Raw genomic sequence first — 24,854 nt, 5'->3', positions numbered from 1 at the left:
GCCCAGCCGGTGGGGAAACAACCGGGAAAGCACGGTGCCGACCCCAGGTAGTGCCGCCGTTCTGCTTCAAAGAAGCTCCTGCCAAGTGGGTGAAAAGAGCAAGCGAGCGGAAGAAGGATGGCAGAAATGGTAATTAAGGCTGCCCTTGGGCTCACATGTCGAGCCACAAATTAATTAGCTAATCAGGACCCAGCCATAACAGCCTGCTGGCTGCTTGCCTGGCCGTTGTGAGTCAGCTGGGCTTCGCCAGCACTGCAGGCAGCCCGGGTGTCCGGGAGGGGCAGAGCGGTGGCTTTATGGCCTGGGATGAAGACGATGCTCCACAGACCTGTTGGCCTCCGCTACCTGTGCTGTGCACCTTGGCTCCAGCATCCTCCTGTCAGCGGCCTGAATTCCCTCCCCGGGGCAGGAGCTAGAGCGGATTTCCCACATCCCCTCCCCTCCACGTGGCAGCAGGCCTGGTCCTTCTGCAGGCAGTCCTCTGCGTTTAGAAACGGGGTATTTCTTTGTGTCACTGGTTTGGTTCTACCGAATTTCAAAATTACGTCTTTGTTCTCGATCTGAAGTTAAATGTGGAAGGAAGGTCCAACATCGCGATCATGCCCTGGAGAAGTTCTACCACAGTAAAGTTTACGAGAGCATTACACTTGCAAAATGCACCACCACAGTAGTGTAGGAAGACGGGGCAGGCTATGCTACAACAAGCAGGTCAACGCCAACTTTCACCCTCAACTGAAGTAAGACACAAGTCTCTAACCATGACCCTACTGAGCTGGAAGATCCCTGTATTCAACAAAGGCTGAATCAAGGCAAATTCATTCTGTGAACAAGCCAGAAAAGAAACTTCCAGTTACCAAAATCATGTGTCTTTTCTCCATGCAGCTGGTTCCATTAGCACAAAAGGGTGGCTGATGAATTGCAGAGAGGGTCACACAAAACCTCCATGTAACCTTTGTTTCTGCTATTGGTCAGTAGCAAATGCTGAGAATAAACTATAAAACCAGCCTCCTTTTCTCTGTATATGCACCAGCAACCCAGAGAAACCAGCACAGCAAATTACCATGTTCACAGAGCGCAGGTACCATTAGAGCCAGTGTGTTTAAAAGTCACTAAAGAACTCGACCTTTGCAAACCTGTTTAACCCTTTTATGGTTCCACTTTTACCTGCTCTGCTCCTATAGCTGTTCCCAATAATTTCATTTTGCCTTATTATTTGGTGCCGAGAAACAGAAAAAGTGTTTCTCAGTCACCTTCTCCAGATCCCCCAGGATTTACAGCCCACTGTCACTACCAGCCACCTGTCTCATTTCCAGTCTGATGATTCCTCCTCTATTTAAGTTGTTTTACTGTGGAACTTGCTCTGTACCCCTTTGCTGCCCTTTCCTGATGTTTTGTTTCTATCGATTCTCTTTTTTCACTTTTAATAAACTCAGATGCCAGAGCAGGGGTGTCCTCAGGCCCTTTGAGGCCCGCTACCACCATACAAGTATTCTCAAATTATTGCTGGGTAGACTTACCTGCAGTTTCTTCACTGCTAGGGTGAAAAATAGTGCTCTTGACCAAATAATTAAATACAGAGCACTAAATTTTCTAGTGGAGGGGATGCTTCAATGTACATTAGAGCAGGGGAAGATTTACTAGAGATGGTGGCCAGATGGTGGTTTACCATGTACGTTCTCCAGTATACCACTCCGAAAGAGCAATTTTATGCATCTGTTAGAACTGGGTTTTTGAAATGCCGGTAGGGATGCCCCATGCAGGCTGGCCACCCTGTCTTCACACCCAAATGTAGTTTCTTGCCTTTGACAGCTATTGCTCAGGTGCCTGCCTGCCCGCTTTTCCTCCCAGGTGACTGTAGGTCTCTATTTCCACAACACAGGAGCTGACCAAGACATGCCTGCTCATGAACAGCAGTTGCATGGGGAGTCAGGAAAGCAAAGCCGACAGCACGTGGATTCTTCCCAACTTGCCCAGTAAGTGCACATGGACAGCTGCAACACCTGCCACCAAGTCTCCACACTCCTGCATGTCCTTGTAAGTAATTCCTTCATGCTGGTTATTTCAGAGTACAGACAGCTCAGTGTCTTTTTCTGAAGAAGAAGTATTATTGTTACACCAGGATGGTCATGACCAGAAGTCAGTAGTTTGACAAGATGTTATGTTGATGATGGTTTATTTTCCAGAAGGCAAACCCTGCCTAGTATCTCCTCTCCAGGAAGAACTTTCTCACTCCCTTTAATCTTGCAGAAAGATGTGGCTGGCTCAGTTCTGTGTTTTCCAGCACATGTTTGAAAACATCTGCTAGTTTGTTGCCTCTTATTTTAGAAGTCTGAAGATGAACATATGTCAGAGGTGGATTTCAACCAGGGACTTGTACGCTTCTGCAGAGTGAACTCCGTGAGGTCTGGTGTTGCACAGCAGAAGTGAAGGCACTCCCAACTGCTAGGGACTCGAGGAGGTGCAGGAACGGCTCTCCTGGCTGTAGCGCGATGCATGCCTATACCCCAAAGCTGTTGCACCCATCCCATTGTACAGCACGGTCAGTAACGGCCATACAGTAATCAGTAAAAGGGCTGCAGTTTGGCTGCCTTTGTTCATTCAAACAGTCTGAAGCTGTGTGTAAGAAGATTTCAGTGTACTAGCAATGTCTTTACTGATGGCTAGGACACCTTCACGAAAATGGATTGCCAAGGCCCGGGCTTTTAAATAAGTAGAAAATGGCCCACACAGAGGTTGCCTACTCTGGGTAAGCAACCCAAGAGTGCAGTGCAAAGCAAAGTGATCGCTATGAGCAGTTCTTGTCCTCCCAGCAGTGGGTTACCTCCCAGGGCGAGGTAAGCCTGCCAAAGCGCCCAGGCTAGACTTGAAGAGAGGTGCTTTAATGGCCCAGCAAACCAGACCCAGCCAAGCTATTAAAGATAAGGCTGTCCTATAAACGTCAGGGGAACTGAGGACACGTTCCTGCTGTGCCAGAGATGTAAAACATGAATTCAGCTCCATCATGTGAGGAACTGGAGCCCATGGGAGGTGCGGCACTGCTCCGCATGGACGCCTGCCAGCCGGGAGCCGGCTGGGGGAGCTTCATACGGCCTGCCAGGCAGGACACGGCCAGAGCAGAGCCACCGGCATCTGTGAAGTCCAGGACAGCCTCTGGGTCTGGCGGATGAAGGAGGGAGGAGCGGGGTCCACAGCCCCAGAGCTGGTCCAGCAAACGCGCATCCAGGCACTCACCCAGTGCAATCCCTGCAGCTAGCACCTGAGGATAGGATCAGCTCTTTTCAGTCAACCTGTTTTGGTTTGGTTTTTCTCAGTTATGCTGAGCAGGATAACATTTTTGGGTCCTAGCAATTTAGCATCTGGGTACCACAGGGCAGCAAGGTGGAGGCCCATCCCACCCCCCAGCCAGGAGGTGGGCAGCCTGGGGGGGGGCACCAGGGCAGCCCCAGCCCCAGGGAACTGGGCAGCAACCTGGGGATGGGGTCTGGCTGCAGCATCTCTGGGGCAGGGACTGAAACATAACCCACCGTATAGCAGTGAAGAAAACACACTGGGACACATCACATCATCTCTTTTACTTTGCAGAAATGCATGGAGGGGGTTGGTTGTTTTGCTCTGCTCCGGGTAAACCACAGATGGCGGCCGAGGTAGCAAAAACCTCTGGACTTTCTGAGATTCCCATGTGAAACCTGATTGAGTTTTGGAGATAGAAGCAGAGAATGGCGGGGGAGGGAGAACACAAGATGTTATTTTAATTAAGAATATTAATTATTTAAATTTTGCCAAAGATACAGAGGTAGACTGGTTCTGATATCCCTTGAGCCAATTCTGGCCTGCTATACCCTCAGCAAGAATCACTTGGCTTGCCAGGACTGTTTTTTCCCTGCACACCTTCTAGAATAACATGCCATGAGCAAAAGCAGAAATCTTGGAGAAAAACCGTCCTCGTCTGCTGCGATCCTGAACTGATACCAGCAGCTGCAGGACTAGACTGTCCCCACCACATCCTTTAGGAGCACCAAAGGCATTTGCCACAGATCCTTGTATCCCCATAGACCTGCTGCCTTTAAGCACACAGGCGCAGAGCTCACGCAGCTGGGGAAGGGAGCTGACCATGTGGCTATTATTCTTGTAGTAAAATATGGTAGTGATTAGGAAAGGAATTTGATAGGAACTGCAGAAAATTTGCCCCAGAGTGAGAGAAAAGCTAGTCTTTTTAGGGGAGGGTAGCTGGTAGCAGTGCAAAAGAGCAGTCCGGTTTCTGGTTCCCACCTTTGCCCTCCCAGCAAGGCTCGCCCCGGCACAGAAAGCAGCACAGGTTGCCTTCCCCTGCCCTGTCCCCTCGCCAGGCTCCACCACTGCAGACCCCAGGGCTGCACAGCACCTCATCACGCCACATCACGCCTCGCTGCGGTTCAAAGGGCACGGTAGCATCTCGTTTACCACAATTACAGTTACTAGCTGAAGGTAAATAAATGGCCTATCTTTCTTCTCTCAAGCTGACTTCCCGCAATCTAGATGTGTACCGTAATACACAGGTCACCCTCTGGAAAGCCAGGCTCTAGTTAAATGCTGCCTGAAGGAGCTGAAGTCTCTTCGTGCCATGGCTTAGCGCCACTGAGGGTTTTGGTGGCTTCTAGAGCAGATGGAAAATGACTGCAGCTGTGGAGGAAGCTCATTTATTGAGTTAATGCCTCACATTTACCAGCACTCAATAGAGATTGCAATGTGTGCAGTAACACTTTCCGTGGAGGGAGAGGTAACAGCACGCGTGTAATACTCCATCACTTCTGGGCTTGAGATGTAAGGAGGCTGGCTCCTTTTGGTAGTTAAGACCTGCACTAAACCACTACCCCCATACTCTTGCAAAGCAAGAAGTGTTTATATCACGCTTGCAAAACCTGGAGGGAGGTGTGTGTGTCTTTAACTAAATCAGCATGTCATCCCTGCAACATATGGACTTTCTGTCAGCAGACAGCCATCTGCCTAGCTGCGATAGCAGACAAGGATAACTTGGGTTCAAGGTTCAAAGGATGATAGTAGGGGAGAGCTGTGCAAAGGAGAGCTGAGCAGTGAGGGAGTGGGGCTTTTTCACCCCACTCAGAGAGAGACATCCTGGCTATCAACCAGGGGCAATATGTTTCTGGCCCCAATAAACACAGCCCTCATCACTCTTTTCCCTCTGTCCTTTAAAAAGATCAAGGACACGAGTTCCCTGGCTGCGTGGCAAGATGCGTTCAGTTGCATGTCAGGCAAACAAGCCTTTCTATTCTGGTTGCAATTGCTGTGACGTGGTTCTTGGCTTCAGCCAGAGCCTGACAAAGACTAGCAAAACTGGGAGGCTGGATTGCGTTGATCAAAGAGCTCAGTTTAATTATTTGCAAAAACCCTCCAGAGTCCTCTGTGGCTTGGGCCTTTCTGATGGCTTGGAGCCACCCTTGCAAGTCTAGGAGTCCTGGCCACGCAAGAAGGAGTTGGCCCAGAGACAGCTGATAATGCAAAAAGCAGAGGTGGTGCTGGGTAGGATGGAGGAAAGAAGAGCTTTGTATTGTGCACAGCTTTCTGGCTTTCTCACCCACTGCGTAGAATCCCAAGGCTTGTGAGCTCTTCTCATTTCACTTAGTTACAGGCCTGGCCTAGGGCCTTGCAGAACAAGACATTTCAGAACAGCCCTGAAAATTAATTACCTTATTTTTTATGCAAAAGAACTAATAACTCATTGTAAAAGTGATGGAAAAACATAACTAGTTCCTGTTGCCATTAATTGTCGATGGGGACCTTTACTCTTGGGGTTGGGGTGTCCCTTGGTGGCCTTTCTAAAGTTGCTGAAACCTCACTTAGATTTTATCTTGGTTCGTGTTGCATAACAGTTGCTTTGATGTGACATATTTCTTTTTTTCCCCCCCCTGCATTATTTCAGGCCAGAAGAAACAAAGATCTTGCCCAACATCCTGAAGAAAATTGGATGCACCCCAATGGTCCGAGTCAACAAGATTGGGAAGTCCTATGGGCTCAAGTGTGAGCTCTGTGAGTGTCCCCTTTCCACCAGGTTTTTCCATGCCACGAGGTGAGGGTGAGGGGCGGTGCTGGAGGGGGGCTTCAGAAGAGGCTCTGTGGAGAGCAAGCACAGTTGGGGAGGGCCAGATGCGGCAACGTGTTGGGTACTCCCGCTTATTAGGCTACACCACAGCCATTTGTCAGACCAAACAGGATGGTTTCAAGCTGCAGCGAGCAGGGGCGGAATGGTGGTGGAGGCGTCTCTCTTCCCAAATAACTGCGGCATAAGCTCAGACCAGAGCTGGGCTGAATTTGGAGATGGGTGGATGGCATCACGGCAACGGGCAGGGATGCTGCAGCACCCGGGGTACCACGTGGCGTGTGCAGGAGAGACCAGCCGAGCCTTCCCGAAACGTGGTGGCTGGGATGGGGCGAAGGGCATGGTGGGGCTTTTCCCACAGCCTGCCCGGGCAGAGGGAGCAGCTTGGGCTGCAGGGGACACGCACCAGCGCAGCCCCTGGCCACCAGGCAGAGCTCCCACGCAGGGAGGACTCTGCTCTGCCATGGCCATCACCTCCGCCAGGTCGGCTGGAGCTGGGCCAGGCGCTCAGCATCACTGCCCCGGGTGCAGCGATAGTTTCTTTTGGGGACCTTCCCAAAACGCAGCCCCGGGCAGAGCAGCAGGGGCTGCAGGCGGCTGGGTTTGTCAGCGGCACGCGTGCCAGGCCCTGGTGCTAAAAGCCAGACCGAGGCGCTGGCTGCAGGGTCAGGTTTTCCAGCAGGACCCAAGTCCTCCCCCCTGAGGGGATGTCAGCGTAGGGCTGATGCTATCTCCTGTAAGAATTGCTTTTAGCCTGGTCCCCTACGGACATAAGGATGATAAGATTAGGATATCTTTGTGCATATGGAGTTTTCAGTCTCCTTTCCTTTAACTTTTAACAGTATTAACTAATTTCAGCCAAATTGGGCGGAAGGACAGATGTCTCAGAGGCAGTAAGAGGCAGGATTGTCACATAGCTGGGTAAGAAGGAGCGACTTGAGCGCTCACCCTGCAACCTCTACGTTGCACCGCTTGTCTCTTCCCAGAATGAGACCTCGGGGGACGGTGGGGCTCCGTGGAACAGAGGTGGCGGAGGCAGGAGGACAGGTCTGCAATGTCTGGTCCACCTCTGAAGCAGTCTGTCCCTTGGAGGATGTCTCGCTTCGGCAAGCGCCTTAGGATTTGGTGGAACCAGCAGCGGGGAAGCTGGGGAGACCCAGTTTGCTGGGATGGTGTCTCCCTCCCCTGGTGCAGGAGGGGAAGGGGAGCAGGACAGGCAGAGCAGCTACATGGTCCTCTCTGAGCTGCAGGTCAGCATGAAGCCTCTTACGGAGCAAATGTAGGAATGCTGGCAGCACTGCTGTGTCAAGGAAGCAGTTATGGTTGGATGCGATTACCTCATAACCTCTGTGCCTCCAGGGTTGTCTGTGTAGCTGAATTTTTGGCACTTTGCATTATGAAATGTAATGATGAGCACAAGATTTTTTTTCCCCCCGTTCTGGCTGCTCAAGTATCAGGTTGATTTCTCAGCCTCAAGTAGCTGTCTCTGCTAAGATGAAGGGAATGACACCCCAAAAGTACCCATTTCTCCCTGTTGTCCATAAAACAGAGCTCAGTACCATCAGTTCAGATGTAGATGTTCATCAAAACCTCGGTAAGAAGAGTCCTGCCCCGAGTGTTGGTGGTGTGGAGGACCTGATAAGGAACTGAGGTGTGCCTTGCAGTTTGAGCATGCCTTGGGAAGTCTCCATTACTTGTTCTTTTGGTAGCTCAGTGAAGAAATTACAATTTTGGCTGACTTGAAAGTGCTTTTTTTATTGTTTGTTTTTCTTTATGGTACCCCGTTCAGGACTACAGAGCCATGCTACAGAAGGGACCCTTTTTAGATACCTGTTACTAACTGCCATGCCCCAGGAAAGACCGTGACATCTCGTTGTTAACCCTGTCAGTGCCTTGCTCAGAAAAGAGTCCTCAAGGCAGGGCAGCAAGGTGTATTGTACCAGGGTTGGACCTTCCACCTAGCAATCACTGTACATCCAGTTGATTTTAAACACATCCTGGACTAACCAGGCCTGCCCGCTGCCTTCAGGGTGCTGCAGGTAGATGAAACGTGGGGGAAAGATGGACTATGGGCAGGTATGCTGATGGGAAATCCCATGACAAGCTGTGGCACCCTGTAAGCAGGTGGTGGATTTGGTCCCCTGAGCAAAGGACCATCCTGCAGCGGAGGAATGGGTGTCCTCGAATGACTGCAAAGAGGGCTGGGGGAGCAAAGAGCTGGTGCTCCCAGCTGTAGCTTGTGCCTGACAGAGCCTCCCCTTTCATTTCCAGTGGCAAAATGTGAGTACTTCAACGCAGGGGGAAGCGTGAAGGACCGCATCAGCCTGAGGATGGTGGAAGATGCAGAGAGAGCTGGGGTTATAAAACCAGGAGACACACTGATTGAACCCACTTCAGGAAACACAGGTGGGAAGGGCAGGGATGCTCCCCCCGCGTGGGTACTGGGCAGGGTGGCATTTCTGAGGGGCTGCAGGAGGGGGCAGTTACAAGGTCAGCTGTGGGCCCCACGGCTCTGGTTCTGTCCTCCCCTTGGCTCCCCTCCTGGTGGCCATGGGCATCCTGGGGTGTTGAGGTGCCTCGTTGCTGCAATTTCGGGGGGCCTGTGAGGGTCCCACGCCTGCATGGGTGTGCATGGCAGGTTGCCTTGTGGCAAGGCGAACAGCCTCAGGAGCTGGAGGAGCTGGGGCAACCCCAGGTGTTTTCAGGCTGGGAAGCTCTTGAATATTAAGAGCTTCCCAGAGGGGTTTTCCCTGACAGGCTGGAAGATAAATCATCTGGGGTTTTTTCTTGTTGCTGTCATCCTGCTCAGGCATTAGATTATGGTGGGGTACAAGATGAGAGGGGACAACAGAGGAGCCCCCCTGCTATTTTGCAGCCTGCACAGGACCATCAGCACAAGTTTCCATGTCCCTTTACTGCTCCCCGCACCAGCATCCCCACCACGGCAGGGACACACCTGTATGCGCATAGTGTGCTTTCCTGCAAAAAGGCACAAGAGAGGCTGTTGGGGTGCTCTGGACGGAGTTGAGGCCATGTCCCTCGGGGTGCTCCCCACACAGAGTGGGGCTCAACTCCAGGAATTTTGCTCCTTACTGACTCATTGCTGCAGGCACCTCAGAGCCAGCCCACCCCCCCCCCCCCCCACCTTTTCCTGGCCACCCCTCAGACACTGGAGCGAGGGGACCTGTGTGTCCCCAGGGGCTGTTCCCCAGGTGGCTCGTGCTTGCTGCCAGCCCACCTGGGGCACTACCATCCTCCCTACAGCCTCTCGCAGGGACACACTGCTCCAGCCTCACCTTCCTCCTCTAGCTGGGGAGCAGCTGGCTCCATCCATCACCCCCAGTGAAATTGGAGCAGACGTCTCCTTTGTCTGCTCGTCACGGGGTGACATGTGCAGCTTCGTGGGTGTCCCGTCCCCCCCGCCATCCACTGACATCATTTGAGGGGGAGGGGAAGGCACTCCTGAAGCAAAATCACCTCTCTCCTGTGTTTTGGAAAACAAAGGAAGAGGAACACTAATAGATTCCTGCGAGCAAGAGGGATACTGCAGCTCGGCTCCCCTGTTACCGCATCCTCCCACGCTCCCTGGCACTCCCGGCTCATCACGAGACGCTCGCGGAGGATGCCCTCGCCTGTAGCTCGTCGGTGAACAGTTCTAGGTTACGTTCACTGGTGGGAGAGAGGACCGTAGGAAGCAACGCATGTCAGTTGGCCTTGCCAAATGCTGTTGTCAACCAATTCCCTTTCCTCCCCACCACCTAGGAATCGGGCTGGCACTGGTAGCTGCAGTGAAAGGTTACCGCTGCATCATTGTCTTGCCGGAGAAAATGAGCATGGAGAAGGTCAGAGCTCTGTACGGTATTACCCCACAGCCGGGGAACATCTCCTTCCCTGTCTCTCTCTGCCTCTCCCTTTCCAGAGATGGACTGCCCTCTCCTTTAAAGGGTAACGAGCCTTGCCGCGCACACTGACATAGCTCTGTAGTTATTCAGAAGATGTCCTTTTGACGAAAAAAAAGCACACTGTGATGGCCTGGCTGATTATCTAGTGTCAGCGGTGCAGCTGGGGTGATGTGTTAGCAAACACAGGGCATGGCTGCAGAGAGATGGAGCACGATCTGCTGTCAGTGAGGGCAAAGGCTGGATGGAGTGGAGGAGAGGCAGGCAGGTGCCTGTCCTGCTAAATTCCTCTCTGACATCCGATGTGTCACTTGGTCTCCCTGTGTCTCTACGGTTTTCTTTAACCTGGAGACACTTAACGGTTGTCTGAGCTGCTTTCTTGAGATGGTGGAAGTCAAGTCACTTGCACAAGAGCTGATGATCAGGTAAAACTGCTGTCCTGGAGATGGCAGAAATCTCTGCCCTGGGGAGCCAAAAGTCTCACAAACTGCTCAGCTGAAGTCATGCCGGTGAAGCCAGACCTGGACCCTGACTTGGCTCAGAACGGAGCCCTTCTCCAAAGCACCACTCTCGTTTCAACCTAAATCTCACTTAAGCTCAGTCTGGATCAAATGCCACCTCCAGCTGCTATGGGCTTCATCTCCAGCCACCCCAACGCTCACCCACCCTTCTCTTTTGACCCCCTCTCCCCCAAAAAACTGCATCTCCCAGTGGATTAATACCAAGGCTGATTTGTAGTTGCTCCTTCCCTGTGCTTGGAGAGGGGAGAGAAGAGACTTGGGGCAAAGACAGCTTTAAGACCTCCTCCTTGCACGTGGGAACTCAGACCACAGCATGCAGGAGACCTGCTCCCTACCCCGGTTCTCTCTGCCCTTTCCCCAAGCACGAAGGAGCAGCGCAGTGTTACCTACCTCCGCCGTGTCCCCAGCTTGCCCTCCGAGTAGGACAGGGCACGAGGCCAGGTTAGAATCTGTGTGCCAGCTTCAGGCAGGAGGCCCCGGGTGCCAGGAGGATGTCAGAGATAGTAAAACTGAGAATCAGACATTGTATCTCCAAATGCTAAATGTCTCCCGCATGCAAAGCTCCTCTGGCATCTGACACTGCCATGAGCCCGCAGGTTCGGATTACCATCGCTACATGGGATCAGTTGCGTTACATCTACTCTCTTGCCTCCCAAAGGTCGATATTCTGAAGGCGCTGGGTGTTGAAATCGTGAGGACCCCGTGCACCCGCTTTGATGCCCCGGAGTCTAACATTCGTGTTGCCTGGAAGCTGAAAAGTGAAATCCCAAACTCTCACATCCTGGACCAGGTAAATGCCGTTCCTCCACTGACTCTCTTTCCAGTTTATAGCAAGTGCTCCAAGTGTGCCTGTGTTTGGGGGCTTCGTTCAGACTGGCAACGGAGGCAGATTTCGTCAGCATTTTATGGCGTTTGAAACTTAATCTCCCCTCTCTAAAGCACGGCGTGGCAGAAACAAAATAAGGGACACTTCCAAACCTGTAGTACTTCTGCCAAAGCCTGGATGTGGGCGAGGCTGGGTTTTGTTGCACAATTCAAAGACTCCTCAAATTGCTTCAGATTTAACTCTGACCTAAAATAAAATCACTTTTTATGCCTGGCTAGCAGCCTCTGCTCTGCCTCAAAAATATGCCTCACGCTGTAAAGGGCAAACACCGATGATTCATGCCAGCAGTTCTGCAGCACTGGGTCTTGTACAGGAGGGCACTTCTCCCTTCGGTCTGACCCCGCTGCAGAAAGGCATCCCTATAGCGAGTTGGGAGCCCCTATAGTGCAGAAAAGTCAGGGAAGCTCCTTCCTTTTAAGAAAAAGGGAGCTCAATGGCTGAATACACTTTTCAGAAGCAGCCTGGCCTTCAGGTGTGAATGCGGGGCTGCACACATTTCAGTGCTGTACCTGTGTACCCCCCGTGGTAAACCCTTCTGGACAGGTAGGACAACTACTCTGGCCCAGAGTTCCCAGCCACCTAACATGCTGCACTGCCAACCACAAATGCCCCTAAATGACAAAGCAGCTCTCAAAATTATATATATATATAACATATATATATATATCATATATATATGATACTTGAAAAGTTTTCTAATACGGCTTTTGAGGAGGTTTGTTTTGTTTTGTTTTCTGAGCTTTTTAGGAGCATTGTGGGGCTGTGTTTTCAACTTTTTAGAGGCAACAGAAAAGGTTAAAATGCTTCTATCTAAGCAATAGCTAAAATACAGAGGCAATCCTCTCCCTCTGGCAGCTAGGGCTTTAACAAAACCACCAGATCCCACAAAACCTGGCAATGCAGCCTATGGGACAGCCACACCATCCCCACACTGAAAGGGGACCAAGTGCCACAGAGTGAGTGTTTGTGGGCACATCTAATCTTCCAGTGTGGACAAATCCCAAGTGTCCTTGGAATTCTGTCCCAAAGTGACAACCAGGAGGAATGCCTCTGACCTGGCCTGGCCGGGTTGCAGTCCACCCCTCACTGGGAGAGGAGGGGGCAGTTGCGTGCTTTGGGTAAAGTTTGTCAGGAGCTACTGCTAGTTTGGTATTTGACCGAAACTTCACACAGTAACTCATGCTGTTCTCTGTTGAAATAAACAGTACCGAAATCCAAGCAACCCCCTGGCTCATTACGACACCACAGCTGAGGAGATCCTGGAGCAGTGTGAAGGTACCGTCTGCGCTGTTGTTTCTACGTGCCGAGAGTGCGCAGAGGGCTATAGCCCTCTCCGAGAGGTTTATTTTACATCATTTATTGACCTAAATGTCTAGAAAGGGCCGAAAGGGCCTCTGTAGGTGAAGGCACCCTTGATAATACTGACACGCAGAGTGTAGCGACTTCTCATGATCCACTCCAGAAACACCTGAGCCTGCAGGGCTTCCCTGCCATGGCCTCCCATTTCAAAAGCCTGAGGGAGGAGACCAGAGGCTTAACGAATTCAGGCTGTACCGGAGGAGGAAGAACCCATCTCTCGGTGGCTACAACGTCTCTGCGACCTGTCAGCTGGGAAAGCAAAATTGCCCAAGAGGCCTCACTGGGGAACATAAATCCATCAGGGCATGGCAGGCCGTGTCTGATCCAGCGCACTCATTTGCAAATCAAAACAGACTGAAACTTCACAGCCTAATGACATTTGATGTGACAGCTGGGGGAGGATAAAGGACTATCCCAGTCCATGTCTGTGCAGATAGAAGTGAAATTTATTGCCAGTACTGGGAGCACTGCAAAATGTAAACAGGACTCAAGGGTTTTAACTGGAGAGCAGTTATCATAACAGTAAAGCAGTTGGGTAGCAACAGGAACAAGAGAGTCCCAGCCTTCCCTCCACTACAATGTTTAGCTTTGCTCCTGCTGGCTGCCAGCAGTGACTTACAAGTCCCCTTTTCCCAATGCAGTTGCAGCATAAGGCTCTGAAGGCCTGACTGATTCTGCTCCTACCAGTCCTCAATCAGTATAATTTCACTGATGCCGGTGGGACTACATCTGACCAACACGGGCGCCAGGGCAGAGCTCTGCCACCTCTCCACGGTGGATGCTAACACTAGCTGAAAAGTTGTGCCTGTTATTGACACGTGCTGCTATTCGTGTGCGTGCTTTCCTTCGACGTGGTGCGGTTTGAAAGGGCTGGAAGGGCTGAGATACTCCCTCCCCCTTAAGCCAGTAGATGCCAAAGATGCAGAAATCGTGGAGACCAGTGGGAGACCTGGAGGTCACCTCCAGCCCCCTGCACTGAGGCAGGATCAGTTGTGCTCTGATCCTGCAAGATCACCTGAGCTTCTTCACAGGACCACACTTTGGCTGCTAGCATGACCTCTGCCTGGGGTTCTAGCAGCCGAGGGACACGGGACAGGAGCTCTGCATCTGCGCAGGGTCCTGAATAGAGGGGAGACCGTGATGGAGACCGTGCTGAGTCCCCGCAAGCCTCTCTCTTCCCTGACCTGCAGGCAAGGTCCACATGGTGGTGATTGGGTCCGGCACAGGAGGGACCATCACTGGCATCGCCAGGAAGCTGAAGGAGAAGTGCCCAGAGTGCAAGGTAAGCCGGGAGGCAGGGCTGCCTGCTGGGAGCCGTGGTCCCCCTGGGTTTTTCTGTCTGTGCTTTTGATCAAGCCTAATTGGAAGCAATGTGGTGTCATGCTCACCTTGACCTAGATCCATCCGAGTGCCTTAGAAGTCAAAGGCTGCATAGCCCCACCGCTATCCTCACCCCGCCTGGTGCCCTGCCCTTGGCAGGACGCTGTCAGACATCCACTGCAGAAGTGGCTGGCCCAGCTGATGGCATTACTGCTCCTGGCTAACCCGCCTGCAGAAAGGTTCTGTTCTGGCAGCTCTGCAAATGGTGCAGACTGCGTGCAAGTGTTTCTCATCTGTCGTTGCAAAAGCCTCCGTGCTTTATGGTTGACACCAGTCATAGATGCTTGTTCTGCAGAGCTTGTGCTTCAAGGCAGACTGGAGGCCTGACAGTTACTGCCTCTCTGGCGTGGTCAGTGTGTGAGCGATCCCTGATCCACCAGAGGCAAACTGAGACGGTGAGGACCCAGGCACTGGAGGACCTGGGCATGAGATTACCTCCCTGACTGCTTGAAGCTGTGTGTGGAGCAGTGTCACCATCCCTTCTCAAGCTGTGTGCTGAGGGAGGCAACCTCGGCCCAGACATAAAGCTATAAGCAACCAGGGAGGTGCCACTGTCAGCCAGCATGACTAGATCCAGAAAGGATGTCTGTACCTACGGGTTTCCACAGGTTTGAGCTAGCTGGCTGGCTTTGCACTGGAGCAGATTAAGGAGCACTCATTCACTATCCTAAGGGCTGAGCTCTGGCAGTAGCAGGCTCTGCCAAAGGGGTGATGACAAACACCTTGAGAGTGATAACATTTTAAGCCACCAGTCAATTCTGCAGCAGCTGAACACTGCCTAAGATCTATTTAAAAGGCCAGCAGGAAACAGTACCCTTTTACCCTGGAAGGTCTCCATGCCACCAGTGGATAGGCATATTAATGAATATCATGGGAAGGAAAACTTGCTGATAAGGCGTGGGTAATTTTTCCTTTGAGTTGTGTATTTGACTATTTCTGAACTCCCTTTGTGGTTTAATAAATCTTCCTTCCCTCAAAGATCATTGGTGTAGATCCCGACGGCTCCATCGTCGCTCTGCCCAGTGAGATGAACAGGACGAACACCACAACGATCGAAGTGGAGGGCATTGGGCATGACTTTATCCCTACTGTCCTTGACAGATCAGTAAGTAGCCATGTGATGACAGGCGTCTGTCTGTTCTTTGGCATTGCATCCAGCCTACTCCCAAGTTCAGATGTAGCCGGCTCTGGCACCCGGCTATGGCCCAGCTCTAAGGCTTACTTGTGTACCTTCCCAGCGCAGAACAAGCTGCTGGGGGGGGGATTGGGACCCCAGCACTAAAGCGTCTCTCTGAGTAAACTTGATTATAACTGACCTACAAGGAGAAGGCAAATACAGGGGCAAACAAGGAGTATGCCACGGTACCAGCCTCCTCAGCTCAGCCTCACCAACGTTCAGAGGGTGCCCCTCTCACTACGATCACACAGAAGCGGTCAGCGCTGAGGCTGCTCTTCATCACACTAGCGTTTTCTGAGCCTTCACTGTCATAGGCACCACACTCACACAGCAGAAAGCTTGCACCATTTATGGGCTGGAAGACAAGATCCAAGCCATTTAAGACAACAGATCATGAACCTTGTACCGCTTCTTGTCAAGTCTCTTCTCCGTGTATCAGTTGCCACCAGGCACAGAGCTTTAAAGCCCTAATTCAAGCTGCGTGCGTTCCCCTGGCCTCATTCTTAGAAAGGTCCCCCACAGCCTCAGATCCCAGATTCTCTCTGCTTTCAGATGTTAACTACATCTCTGCTGTCGGCACATGGCTTTAGAGCTATGACCTGTAATAACCCAAAACTCTTTTTGTATTTGGATCTGACTTTCCCTGGAAAAATCTTGGCCATTAGTGTAGCCTAGCCTGGGACGTCGTGAACACGACTCCCTCTTCCACATCCTGACTCCGGACCTGTCAGACATCCCTAACTCTCCAAGGAAAGGGTGCTGGCTGGAAAAGCTAGAGTGGGTGCCTGCAAGCAAGGACACACACTCCGGACCAAGGATGCCCTGACAAATGCATTTCCTTTCAACAAGTGTGGAAAGCAGCTCAAAGCTGCCAGGTGTTATAGGCATCAGCACCACGGCATGCCTCAGAGGGTCGGGACAGCCTGAAAAAGCACCGCCAAGACCCAACCTTCTTGCTTTCTCTTCAGGTGGTTGATCAGTGGTATAAATGCAATGACAGAGACTCGTTCCTCATGTCTCGCAGGCTGATCAGAGAGGAGGGATTATTGTGCGGTAAGCACCAATGACAACAGTTCCTTCTCTTAACAAACTTTCTGAACCTTATCCTTTCAGGACCAAAATGCTTTGGGGTCGGTGTTCTCTGCATTTTGTGTCTGCTAGGCTAGCAGGGCTGAATGGCTGAACCCCGAGCTGGTGTGCAGGTCTCTGTAGAATTCAGAGGTGTGGCAGTGAGTCCGTGATCTGGGATCTGACTCATCGGCCACAATAATTATAGAAGCAATAACTCTCCTCTTACCGGAGCACTTTTGCACATGGAACTGGATCTTCAGACCTAACTGTGTGTGGTGTAGTGTTACACGGGCTGAAGAGAGGATTAATGGGACTCGGGGCAGAACAGGTGGGCTAAAACTGTCGCTCCGCTAACAACTCTGCGAGGCTGTACTCTGTCGTTGAACGGTTGCCACACTAGAGGTGCCAGGTTTGGACCAGGAAAGTTTGAAAGTAAAGAAAGTGTAAGATGTTCTTACTGAGTATTTCTCCCTGTGCCAACAAGCTGTAAGTGATCCCACCAGCTTTCCAAAATGAACAGGTGCCCTCAGACAAACCCTGCCTGTACCCTAAGAGCCTCTACACAGCATCAGCGGTTTTTCAGCCTTCCTTGCCACCGAGCAGATAGCTATATATTTGCATCCAGGACCAGACAATATGTAGGCTTGTAGTTACAGCTGATAAAAGTCCTGAGCGCTCACATCCAGGGAGTTTTGAAAAAGATTGGGCCAGTTGTAATGAAACGCTTAAATGTTGATTTAACCTAGCAGGCACAGAGTCACTGTGTTTCAACAGAAACCACTCGCTGAACTCAACTATAATTTGTGAATAGCTTCGTGTTCCCTGAACTGCATTTTTCAGGGCCTTGCCTCATTTGTTTGAAAAATGTGACCCAGTGCTAATTAACCTGCTGTAAAATACGTGCTGCCTTGAATGCAGTGTGTAATTGGCACACAGATAGTGGAATGTGTTTGACTTCCAGTACTCAAACTATTGCTGGAAGAATTGCCTCTGTAAAGCAGGGACCTGCTTTTCCTACGTGCAGCAAACCACATGCGTGCACACGGACACAGGGAGCGTTTAAGTCTTCCCATCACGTTGGCCTGGTATTCCAAGCATGAATGTAATGTTTATGGTTTTTTCAGTCTTTACAGTGTATTTAAAGCCAATCTTTGACTGCCAAATATGTCAGCCAGAAGCTCTAGATTTGGCATGGTCTTCTCCTCACCCAAAGGAAGGGTGAGGTGTGGTATGAATGTCCCTGTATTTCAGCCTTTGGTCTGCCTGCGGACTCACCGCAAGAAGTGGTTCCTGAAGTTCGTAAGGTGACTCTTACGCTGCCTCAAAAGCCCCATTGCCAAGAGCCACCGTATGAACACGTCCCTTCAGTCCCTACCTCTTCCTGACCCTAAAACCTACAAGGCTGTGGGACCGATTGTCCTCCCACTCCCAGTGTCCTGAGCTGCCCTGGCGCACGAGACGCCACCTCTGCTACGGCTTTGCCTGGGTGACTCTGCGCCGTTAGCTGGGGCAGTTCGGTGACCCACACACTGGGACTGTGGCCCTACACCCTGGGCAGCCCCAACGCTTGTCTCTCTCTTCTTGGTATCTGTCCAGGAGGCAGCTCGGGCAGTGCCATGTCCGTCGCCATGCGGGCTGCCAAGGACCTGAAGGAAGGTCAGCGCTGCGTCGTCATCCTGCCCGACTCCGTCAGGAACTACATGTGAGTTTCTCGCATCCTCACCTGCTTTCCAGCATTGGGGTGGGAGATCCCATAGCCTTCTCCCTCACTCTCTGCATATGGCCAGGGTTGGGGCTATGGGACCCTTCGGTGACACGAGCTTAGCACTGCTGAGCCCAGGTGGTGTGGGTTGCTGGACAGACATCCCAATAACTCTGACTGCATGGCAACTGGAGCGAGCCCAGAGCTGGGAGTTTCCCTCAAGCAGCTCACAGGAAAAAAAAAAAAACCAAAACAAAACCAACAAAACAACAGGGAGAAACGGCATACTACCATAGCAAGCACCAGGGGCTGGGTGCTGGGGCACTTGGGGTTTATTTCCTCTTGTCACCGACTTACTGCACGGAGCAGGAATCAGTCAAGCTACAGTTTTTGAACTCGCATGCCTAAAGTTAGGAAGGCAAATAGCTGGCATGCTTCTAAGAGTTACTGAGCACCCGCAGCTCCCGTTGACCTTAAAAGGGTCTAAGAGCAGCCAGCTGCAAAAATCATGGGAGCCCTGGGGCAGTGCTATGGTCTAGTGCATGAAACAAAGCACGACTTCTTCTGGAAGGCTCACAGACTCACTCTTTGTTGGTGATTTCTAGGTCCAAATTTTTGAATGATAAGTGGATGATAAAAAATGGTTTCCTAAATGACGTCCAGGAGCACAAGCCGTGGTAAGACAACTTCCGCCAATATAAACTGTGCTAAAGGAATCCGCTTTCTGGGTCTGGAAATTATTATCTTCAAAGGAATATATTAGCTTTTAGTATTTAGAAAAAAATGCAGTTAAGTCCAGATCCCTCCGGGGAGGCTGTAATGTCAGCTCCTCTCCTTTGAGTGGTTAGATATCCCAGTTCTTCAATCAAAGTCTACAAAGGAGCTGTTTCTGTACCAAAGGTGTCAATCCACTCCCATGAGGCAGTCATTGTCCAGGCCACCTAAACCCTGCTGAACAGAGGGGCTGAGGTGGACACCTAGGTCCACTCAAAACCTTCTCTCTCTACTCCACAGCTGATGTTCAAAGGACCATCGGGCCAGCAGGGAGATGGGCCCTGCTGCAGCAAGCACCCTTTCAAACAGCTCTGGAGGTCTTTTTGGGCAGGGAACAGTAAATTTTCACTTTCCAGAGCTCCGAGCCAGAAAAGATGACCAACTCAGCTGTCTCTTGGACACCATGGGTCCCCTCAAGGCAGGGAATCACAGACAAACTGTTAACGCCAGTTGACATGTTGCTGGGCAAATGCCAGTTGTTTAGAAAGTGCTTAGTCTCACTTTAAAGACAGCAGGTATTATTGATGTCACCTGCTCGTTTGGGTTACTATAACCAAAGGTTGTTGCAAAATATTTCCTAAAAACTTAATACATTTCCAAAGCCTCTCGTGCCTGGTTAGAATTCCTCTTGGCCCTTGCAGCCTCTAGCATTGCCCTGCCTTTGCAAGGACAAAGGGCTGAGATGAGTGGTCCTCAGCAAACAAGCGCAGCTTGTCCCTCGTAAGTCACACGAGCATCTGTGCCAGGCTGTCTCCTGGAGGAGCTGCAAATGCTGCATTTTGAGGACCAAACATACAAACCGAAGGAGTAAAACTGGTAGGCCTCCCCACTCGTGAGCCTGAGGTGAAGCCCTGAGTAACTTCCTTGGATTCAGGACAGCTCAGCACCTTGCCAACTGTTGGCCTCAGCCCTGCCTCTGGCATTGTATGAACACCGGGCATAGGGAAATCTTGGCTTCAACAAGACCTGGCCACGGTGGACTTGGAGCATTATTTCTTTGGGGATAGGAGTGGGGCGAGCTTTGCAGGCAGGCAGAATGTCTCTGCGTGGTTGGTCTCATCTCTACTGGCCTTGCCTCCCTGAGCAAGGCCCAGAGCCATGCAGCAGAGAGGAACAGCTTGGTGCTGCCGTTTGTCTTCCAACAGGTGGTGGAACATCAAGGTGCAGAAACTGAATCTCTCAGCCCCTCTCATTCTCCTCCCAGAGGTCAGCTGTCAAAAGGCAATTGAGATCCTCCAGGAGAAGGGATATGACCAAGCTCCTGTTGTTGCTGAATCAGGGTAACTACTTTTGCTCCTTACAGAGATGCCCATTCACGTAGGAAAAGCACCTATGATGAAGCTAAAGAGAAAGTCCCATTTACTGATTCAGCGATGGGGCTCTTGCGTTGGATTCTGTTGTGCGTATTTTTAACATGTCACCTGCCTCCTTGTGAAGATTCATCAAGAAAAATCCCTGTAAAGGAGCTAGTTAAAGTCAAAGCCAAATCCAGTGCCCACCAGACTCAGCAGAGGTTGGATCAGTGCACAGGCAAGGGAAGGCCAGAGGAGAGGGGAGGGCTGGGTGGGAAATGCAGACAAATAAGCAACTGGAGAGTCCACAAGTTTTCCTTCTCCCAGTTGCTGAGTCCTGCACTGCAACAGCAGACTTTAACTACTGTTAAACCAACAGCTTGGTGAGGACAAGGATCTTCTTGTCCTGCTCACATGAGGAGAAACCTGGTGCCTCCCACTGACAGCAGCAGCAATTTAGTCACTGACTTCAAGGGGAGCAGTTCAGCCCCTACATAAAACACGTGCCCTACCTCAGGTCAGACCTTTTGGAAAACTCCCTGTTCCCTTACAGGCTTATTTTGGGAATGGTGACCCTCAGCAACACCCTCACCTCAGTGCTGGCTGGAAACGCACAGTTCTCGGACCCTGTTACGAAGGTCATCTACGACCAGTTCTCAAAGGTACCGCTAAGGCTGTGGCTGGTGTCAACTGCTCTCCGGGGATGGGGAGAGGGGGAGAGGTGCACCACCACCCTGAGGTAGGAGAGGAGCTGGGAGAAGAGGTTAATGAAAAGACAGAGAGAGGAAGGTAGAGAGAGGTGGGGAGGGTGATGGCAGCATCATGGAGGCGAGAGTAAGGACAGGCACCTGCAAAAATGCTGCTGAGCCTGTGACGTTCAGACATGGGAGCTTTTACACCAGGAGAAGTGTTTGGATGTCCGCTCCCAATCTTAAATTTTCAGTGGATTTCATCCAGCTGGGGAATCAGCACCTTCTGAAATCAGAGCCCAGCCATTGCCAGGGCTCAGCAGGGCTGGGGCAACAGGCACGTGCTCTGACGGGACGCAGGGCAGGTCCTGTGGGTGTGCAGGGGAGGGATGCCTGGTCTGATGGCCATCGATGGTCCAGAGACGGAGTGAGGTAAACGGATGGTGCTTTAGGGCAGCTGGAGCCATCACCTCATGCTGGCCCATGGAGGCCCTTTGGGCTGATTGGAGACAGTGCTGTATTTCAGCTACAGCAAAGCCAGGTTTGCAGGTTGCCTGCATCCCCTCCCATCACTCCAAAACAGTGCCGGGTGGGTGAGGTGCACCTGATCTTGGTCCAGCTGGCCCACTCATGGCCACAGTCAGAGGCAGGAGTCAGGCTCCACGCCACTGTCCTTTAAAGTGAAACGTAAAATGTCTCTTTTTGTCCTGTTTAGATTGGCCTGGAGGACAGCCTCGGGAAGCTTTCCTGCATCCTGGAGAACGACCATTTTGCTATTGTTGTACACGAGCAAATGCAGTGTAGGTATCTGCAGAAGCACTGCACGGGCTTTGCATGAATGTTTGAGAGGGGAAAGGGAAATTCTCAAACTGAGCTTGGTAGGTATCGGCGCAGCTGCTCCACATGTGCAGCCCCTGAGCCTTTGCAGGAAGGATTCCTGCCTGTGGCTCTGCAAAGCCCTGGAACTGCCGACTGTTCGCCCATTTCTTTTCCTGACACCACAGGGATGAGGGCAGAGGGGGAAGCCTTAACTACAGGAGCCTGGGACCAGCACACTACTGGGTGTGTGTCCTACAGGAGCACTTCCCAGATCCTGGCCATGGGAGCTGTGTTGTCCCCCCACGCAGGGGTGACGCTGAAGCACCCATCAACTCCATCCCCGCCCCTCATGTCGTGGTTTCCCATGGAAACCCACTTTGGGGGAATGGGAAGGTATTCATTATGGGATTTCATTTGGTCCCCTCTGACAGCCAAGGTGGACTGTAGGTAGCAGTTTGGGGTGCAGTGCTTTTGCTGCACAGCTGTAGGCTCAGGCTTCAAGCACTCATTTAGTCTCTTGACCCTGAATTCAAATCACTGCCTTGCTGGCTGTGGGCAACAGAGGAAACAAGGGGAAAGTTAGGGCTCTCTGTAGACTTAGTACCCCAAGGGCAAGGTCGAAAGGAGCATTTGGGCATATTAGATAAAGCTTAGGTGGAATTCAGGCATGTAAGCGCAAGGGAACAAAATACACAGTCTGCATCCCACTGCTTAAAGACCTTCTGCTGTGCGTGCCCAGAGGCTGTGCCATCTTCTCCGAACACCCCTGTTCCCACTTGCCACCCCTGGATTGGCAGCCAAGAGGTGTCCTTATGCCTGGGCGCCCCAAGGGGGCTGGGTAAATTGATACATCAAGGGGCCTTGCGTGCTGGGTGCTATCAGACACCTACCCTGGAGGTCCAGGGTAAGTCGAGAAAGCTGAAAACAAATGCGTTGGACCGTGAGTAAGCCCTGTGGCAGGGGCACGTGAGTTGGGAGTCAGGAGGCACAACGCACACCGATGCGTGCAGCCTGAGGCATCTGTGTATGAGCCTTACCTGGACCATGGCTGGGTACAAGGATGCTCTGCCAATTCGGGAGCACCATTAGACTAGTCCAATAAAGCAGCCGTACCAGTAGCTTTGGTTTATTCTCAACCCACTGTGCAGCCACCCCCTCCCTGCTGAAGTAAACCTGCTCAGTAGAGTCACGTGCAGTTGGACCACGTCAGCGCAAGGGCTGCTGACACATCGATGGCGGCAGGGATCACACCTTGTTGCTCCCCTGACCCAAAGAGGTGTGGTGGCAGGTGCTGTTCTGCAAACCTGACTTAACACATCTTTCCAGCATAATTATACCGTAAAACTTCTAGAAGTACAAATTTGGCCTTATCTCAAGGGAGTTGCTTTGTTTAAAATGTTAGCAACGTGAAAAAGCAGTCAGAAGACCCATGTTTAGGTCTTCTAAATTGGAGCTGAAGGGTGTAATTACACTGATTTTATGGGTTTACACATTGAACATGCAAAGCATTCCTACGGTGAGCAGCATGCAATAGTGCACCGTATCAACTGCCAGCAAAGGGCTGCCTGCTGAACTCGGGGCCTCCAAAACCCACCGTGTGCAAACATCCAAACCCCTCTGCTTGTATCTCTGTGGCCTGCTGCCCCAAAACCCCATCAGCTCTAAGGCTGGCTTGCAAGTCCAGCTATGTTTCCACAAAATGTTGCAAACAAAAGTCTCTCACTCAAAACTGCCTTTGATGCACATTTCCAATTCTCTCTCCAAAAATGTCAGGCAGAATTTCCTTTCTCAGCTATGTTGTCATAAAATAATGAGAATTTATTTGTATCACATTTTGATATAAATTATATGGTATCTGCAAATTAAATGGTACCCACCAAAAAATATCAGCCAGCTGTACACGGTGCCTCTTGCTCTGGTTTTCAAACAAGACTCGTTTTCTTTTCCAGAGCTGCTGTTTTAATGCCATCACAGTGACTCCCTTATTTATTACTTTCTTCCCACACCTTTGGAGCTTGCATTTTATCTCGTGTTTGGACTCTGGTGGCTAGTTTTATTTTTATTTAAGAAAACATTTCTCAGATAGCTAAAGCAATTGTTGCAATGCTGTTTCATTAATGGTGGTGTAGGACCTTATGAGAACAGAGCAGAAAGTTCTGCTCTTAAAGAGTCCCATTACTTTGCCCTGAAAAGTTTTGTGGTGATAGAAGCAGGACTGGAACAGAGGTTGGGTAAAAACAACTGGGAAACTAAGTTTCCTGCTCTGGTAAGGAGTGCATTACCTGCAGCTGAAACCTCCCTGACATTATCCCAGTAAAGCAAATGAGGCTGCATCAGTCATTTCTGCTGAGGCAGAGCAGAGCGAACTGCTGTCCCTATTAAAGTTTTCTCTTCATAAGCGAATAGCAGCCCCTGCACAGCTCGGGGGGGGGAGAGGGGAGTTTCTTCTTTTTTTTTTTTTTTCCTGCTAAACTGGCATTTTCTGTGCTTACAGTCAATGGCAATGGCAGTTCCTTCATGAAGCAGATGGTATTTGGTGTGGTCACAGCGATGGACCTCCTCACCTTTGTCAGCAGAAATGACAAGAAGTAGCACAGCAGTTTGGCTGCACCCACCTCCGCTCCTCCGGCAGGGCCAGCTGCTCCCCCTGAGCCTGAACCACCCGGGCGAGGGTGCTTTCTGGTCCAACCCAGCTGATAGTTTCTCAAAATGACTAGGTGAAAATTGTAATGTAATAACCGCTTGTCCAGTAAATGCCACCCAGAATATCACTAAAGAGAAGATAACTAAAGAAATTGCGTTTAATAGCCATGTTTGCTTACATGGAGCTACCCAGGGCTGGAGAGGTAACGCAGTGGGAGGGATGAGAAGGGCACCCAGTTTTTAGCAGGCGTGGGGTTTGGTGTGTTTGCTCGCGGTAGCTACACACGCACTGCCGGTGTTGTAGTTTCCGCAAGTTGTCCTGGTCCCACCGGGGCTGGAGCCTGTCTCCTCCGTGAGAAGATCCAGCCCTCTTGAGGGCTGGGGGCAGCGGCACCCTCCTGCTCCTCTCCGCCCCTCGCAGGGAGGGCTGCAGGCACCCCCCCAGAGACCTTCTTTCTCACCCCCCGGGTCCATTTGGGGGCCAAGGGGGGGCAGCTTTGTCCTCCCTTCCCTAGGGGTGAGTGGGAGAGGCAGAGTCCTGGAGGAGC

General features: G+C 51.3%; 1 protein-coding gene across 2 annotated transcripts; it reads left to right on the top strand.

The window, feature by feature from the left end:
* Nucleotides 1-25: 25 nt before the first annotated feature.
* On the top strand, nt 26-24,530 carry LOC126053264 (cystathionine beta-synthase-like). 2 transcript variants are annotated; one of them, XM_049835233.1, is made up of 16 exons: nt 26-129; nt 1,880-2,034; nt 5,918-6,024; nt 8,366-8,500; nt 9,857-9,936; nt 11,173-11,304; nt 12,606-12,675; nt 13,950-14,041; nt 15,119-15,244; nt 16,285-16,369; nt 17,984-18,089; nt 18,695-18,766; nt 20,009-20,143; nt 20,709-20,817; nt 21,560-21,644; nt 24,158-24,530. In XM_049835233.1, the coding sequence occupies exons 1-16, from the start codon at nt 118-120 to the stop codon at nt 24,253-24,255; spliced, it is 1,599 nt and encodes a 532-aa protein (XP_049691190.1). In that variant the 5' UTR covers nt 26-117; the 3' UTR covers nt 24,256-24,530. The 2 variants fall into 2 exon arrangements, with proteins under 2 accessions (XP_049691190.1, XP_049691189.1); XM_049835232.1 differs by lacking the exon at nt 26-129 and adding an exon at nt 307-498.
* Nucleotides 24,531-24,854: the final 324 nt, after the last annotated feature.

The sequence above is a fragment of the Accipiter gentilis genome, chromosome 32 (assembly GCF_929443795.1).
Source record: "Accipiter gentilis chromosome 32, bAccGen1.1, whole genome shotgun sequence".
Lineage (NCBI taxonomy): Eukaryota > Metazoa > Chordata > Aves > Accipitriformes > Accipitridae > Astur > Astur gentilis.
This window is presented reverse-complemented; position numbering and strand designations above follow the sequence as displayed.

Bases quoted from the DNA above. Each gene is read 5' to 3' on its own strand.
- LOC126053264 (XM_049835232.1), top strand. From the start codon at position 307: ATGAAGACGATGCTCCACAGACCTGTTGGCCTCCGCTACCTGTGCTGT. The intron at 499-1,879 runs GTATTTCTTTGT...TCCACAACACAG, and splicing joins CCTCTGCGTTTAGAAACGGG to GAGCTGACCAAGACATGCCT. The intron at 21,645-24,157 runs GTAGGTATCTGC...CTGTGCTTACAG, and splicing joins TGTACACGAGCAAATGCAGT to TCAATGGCAATGGCAGTTCC.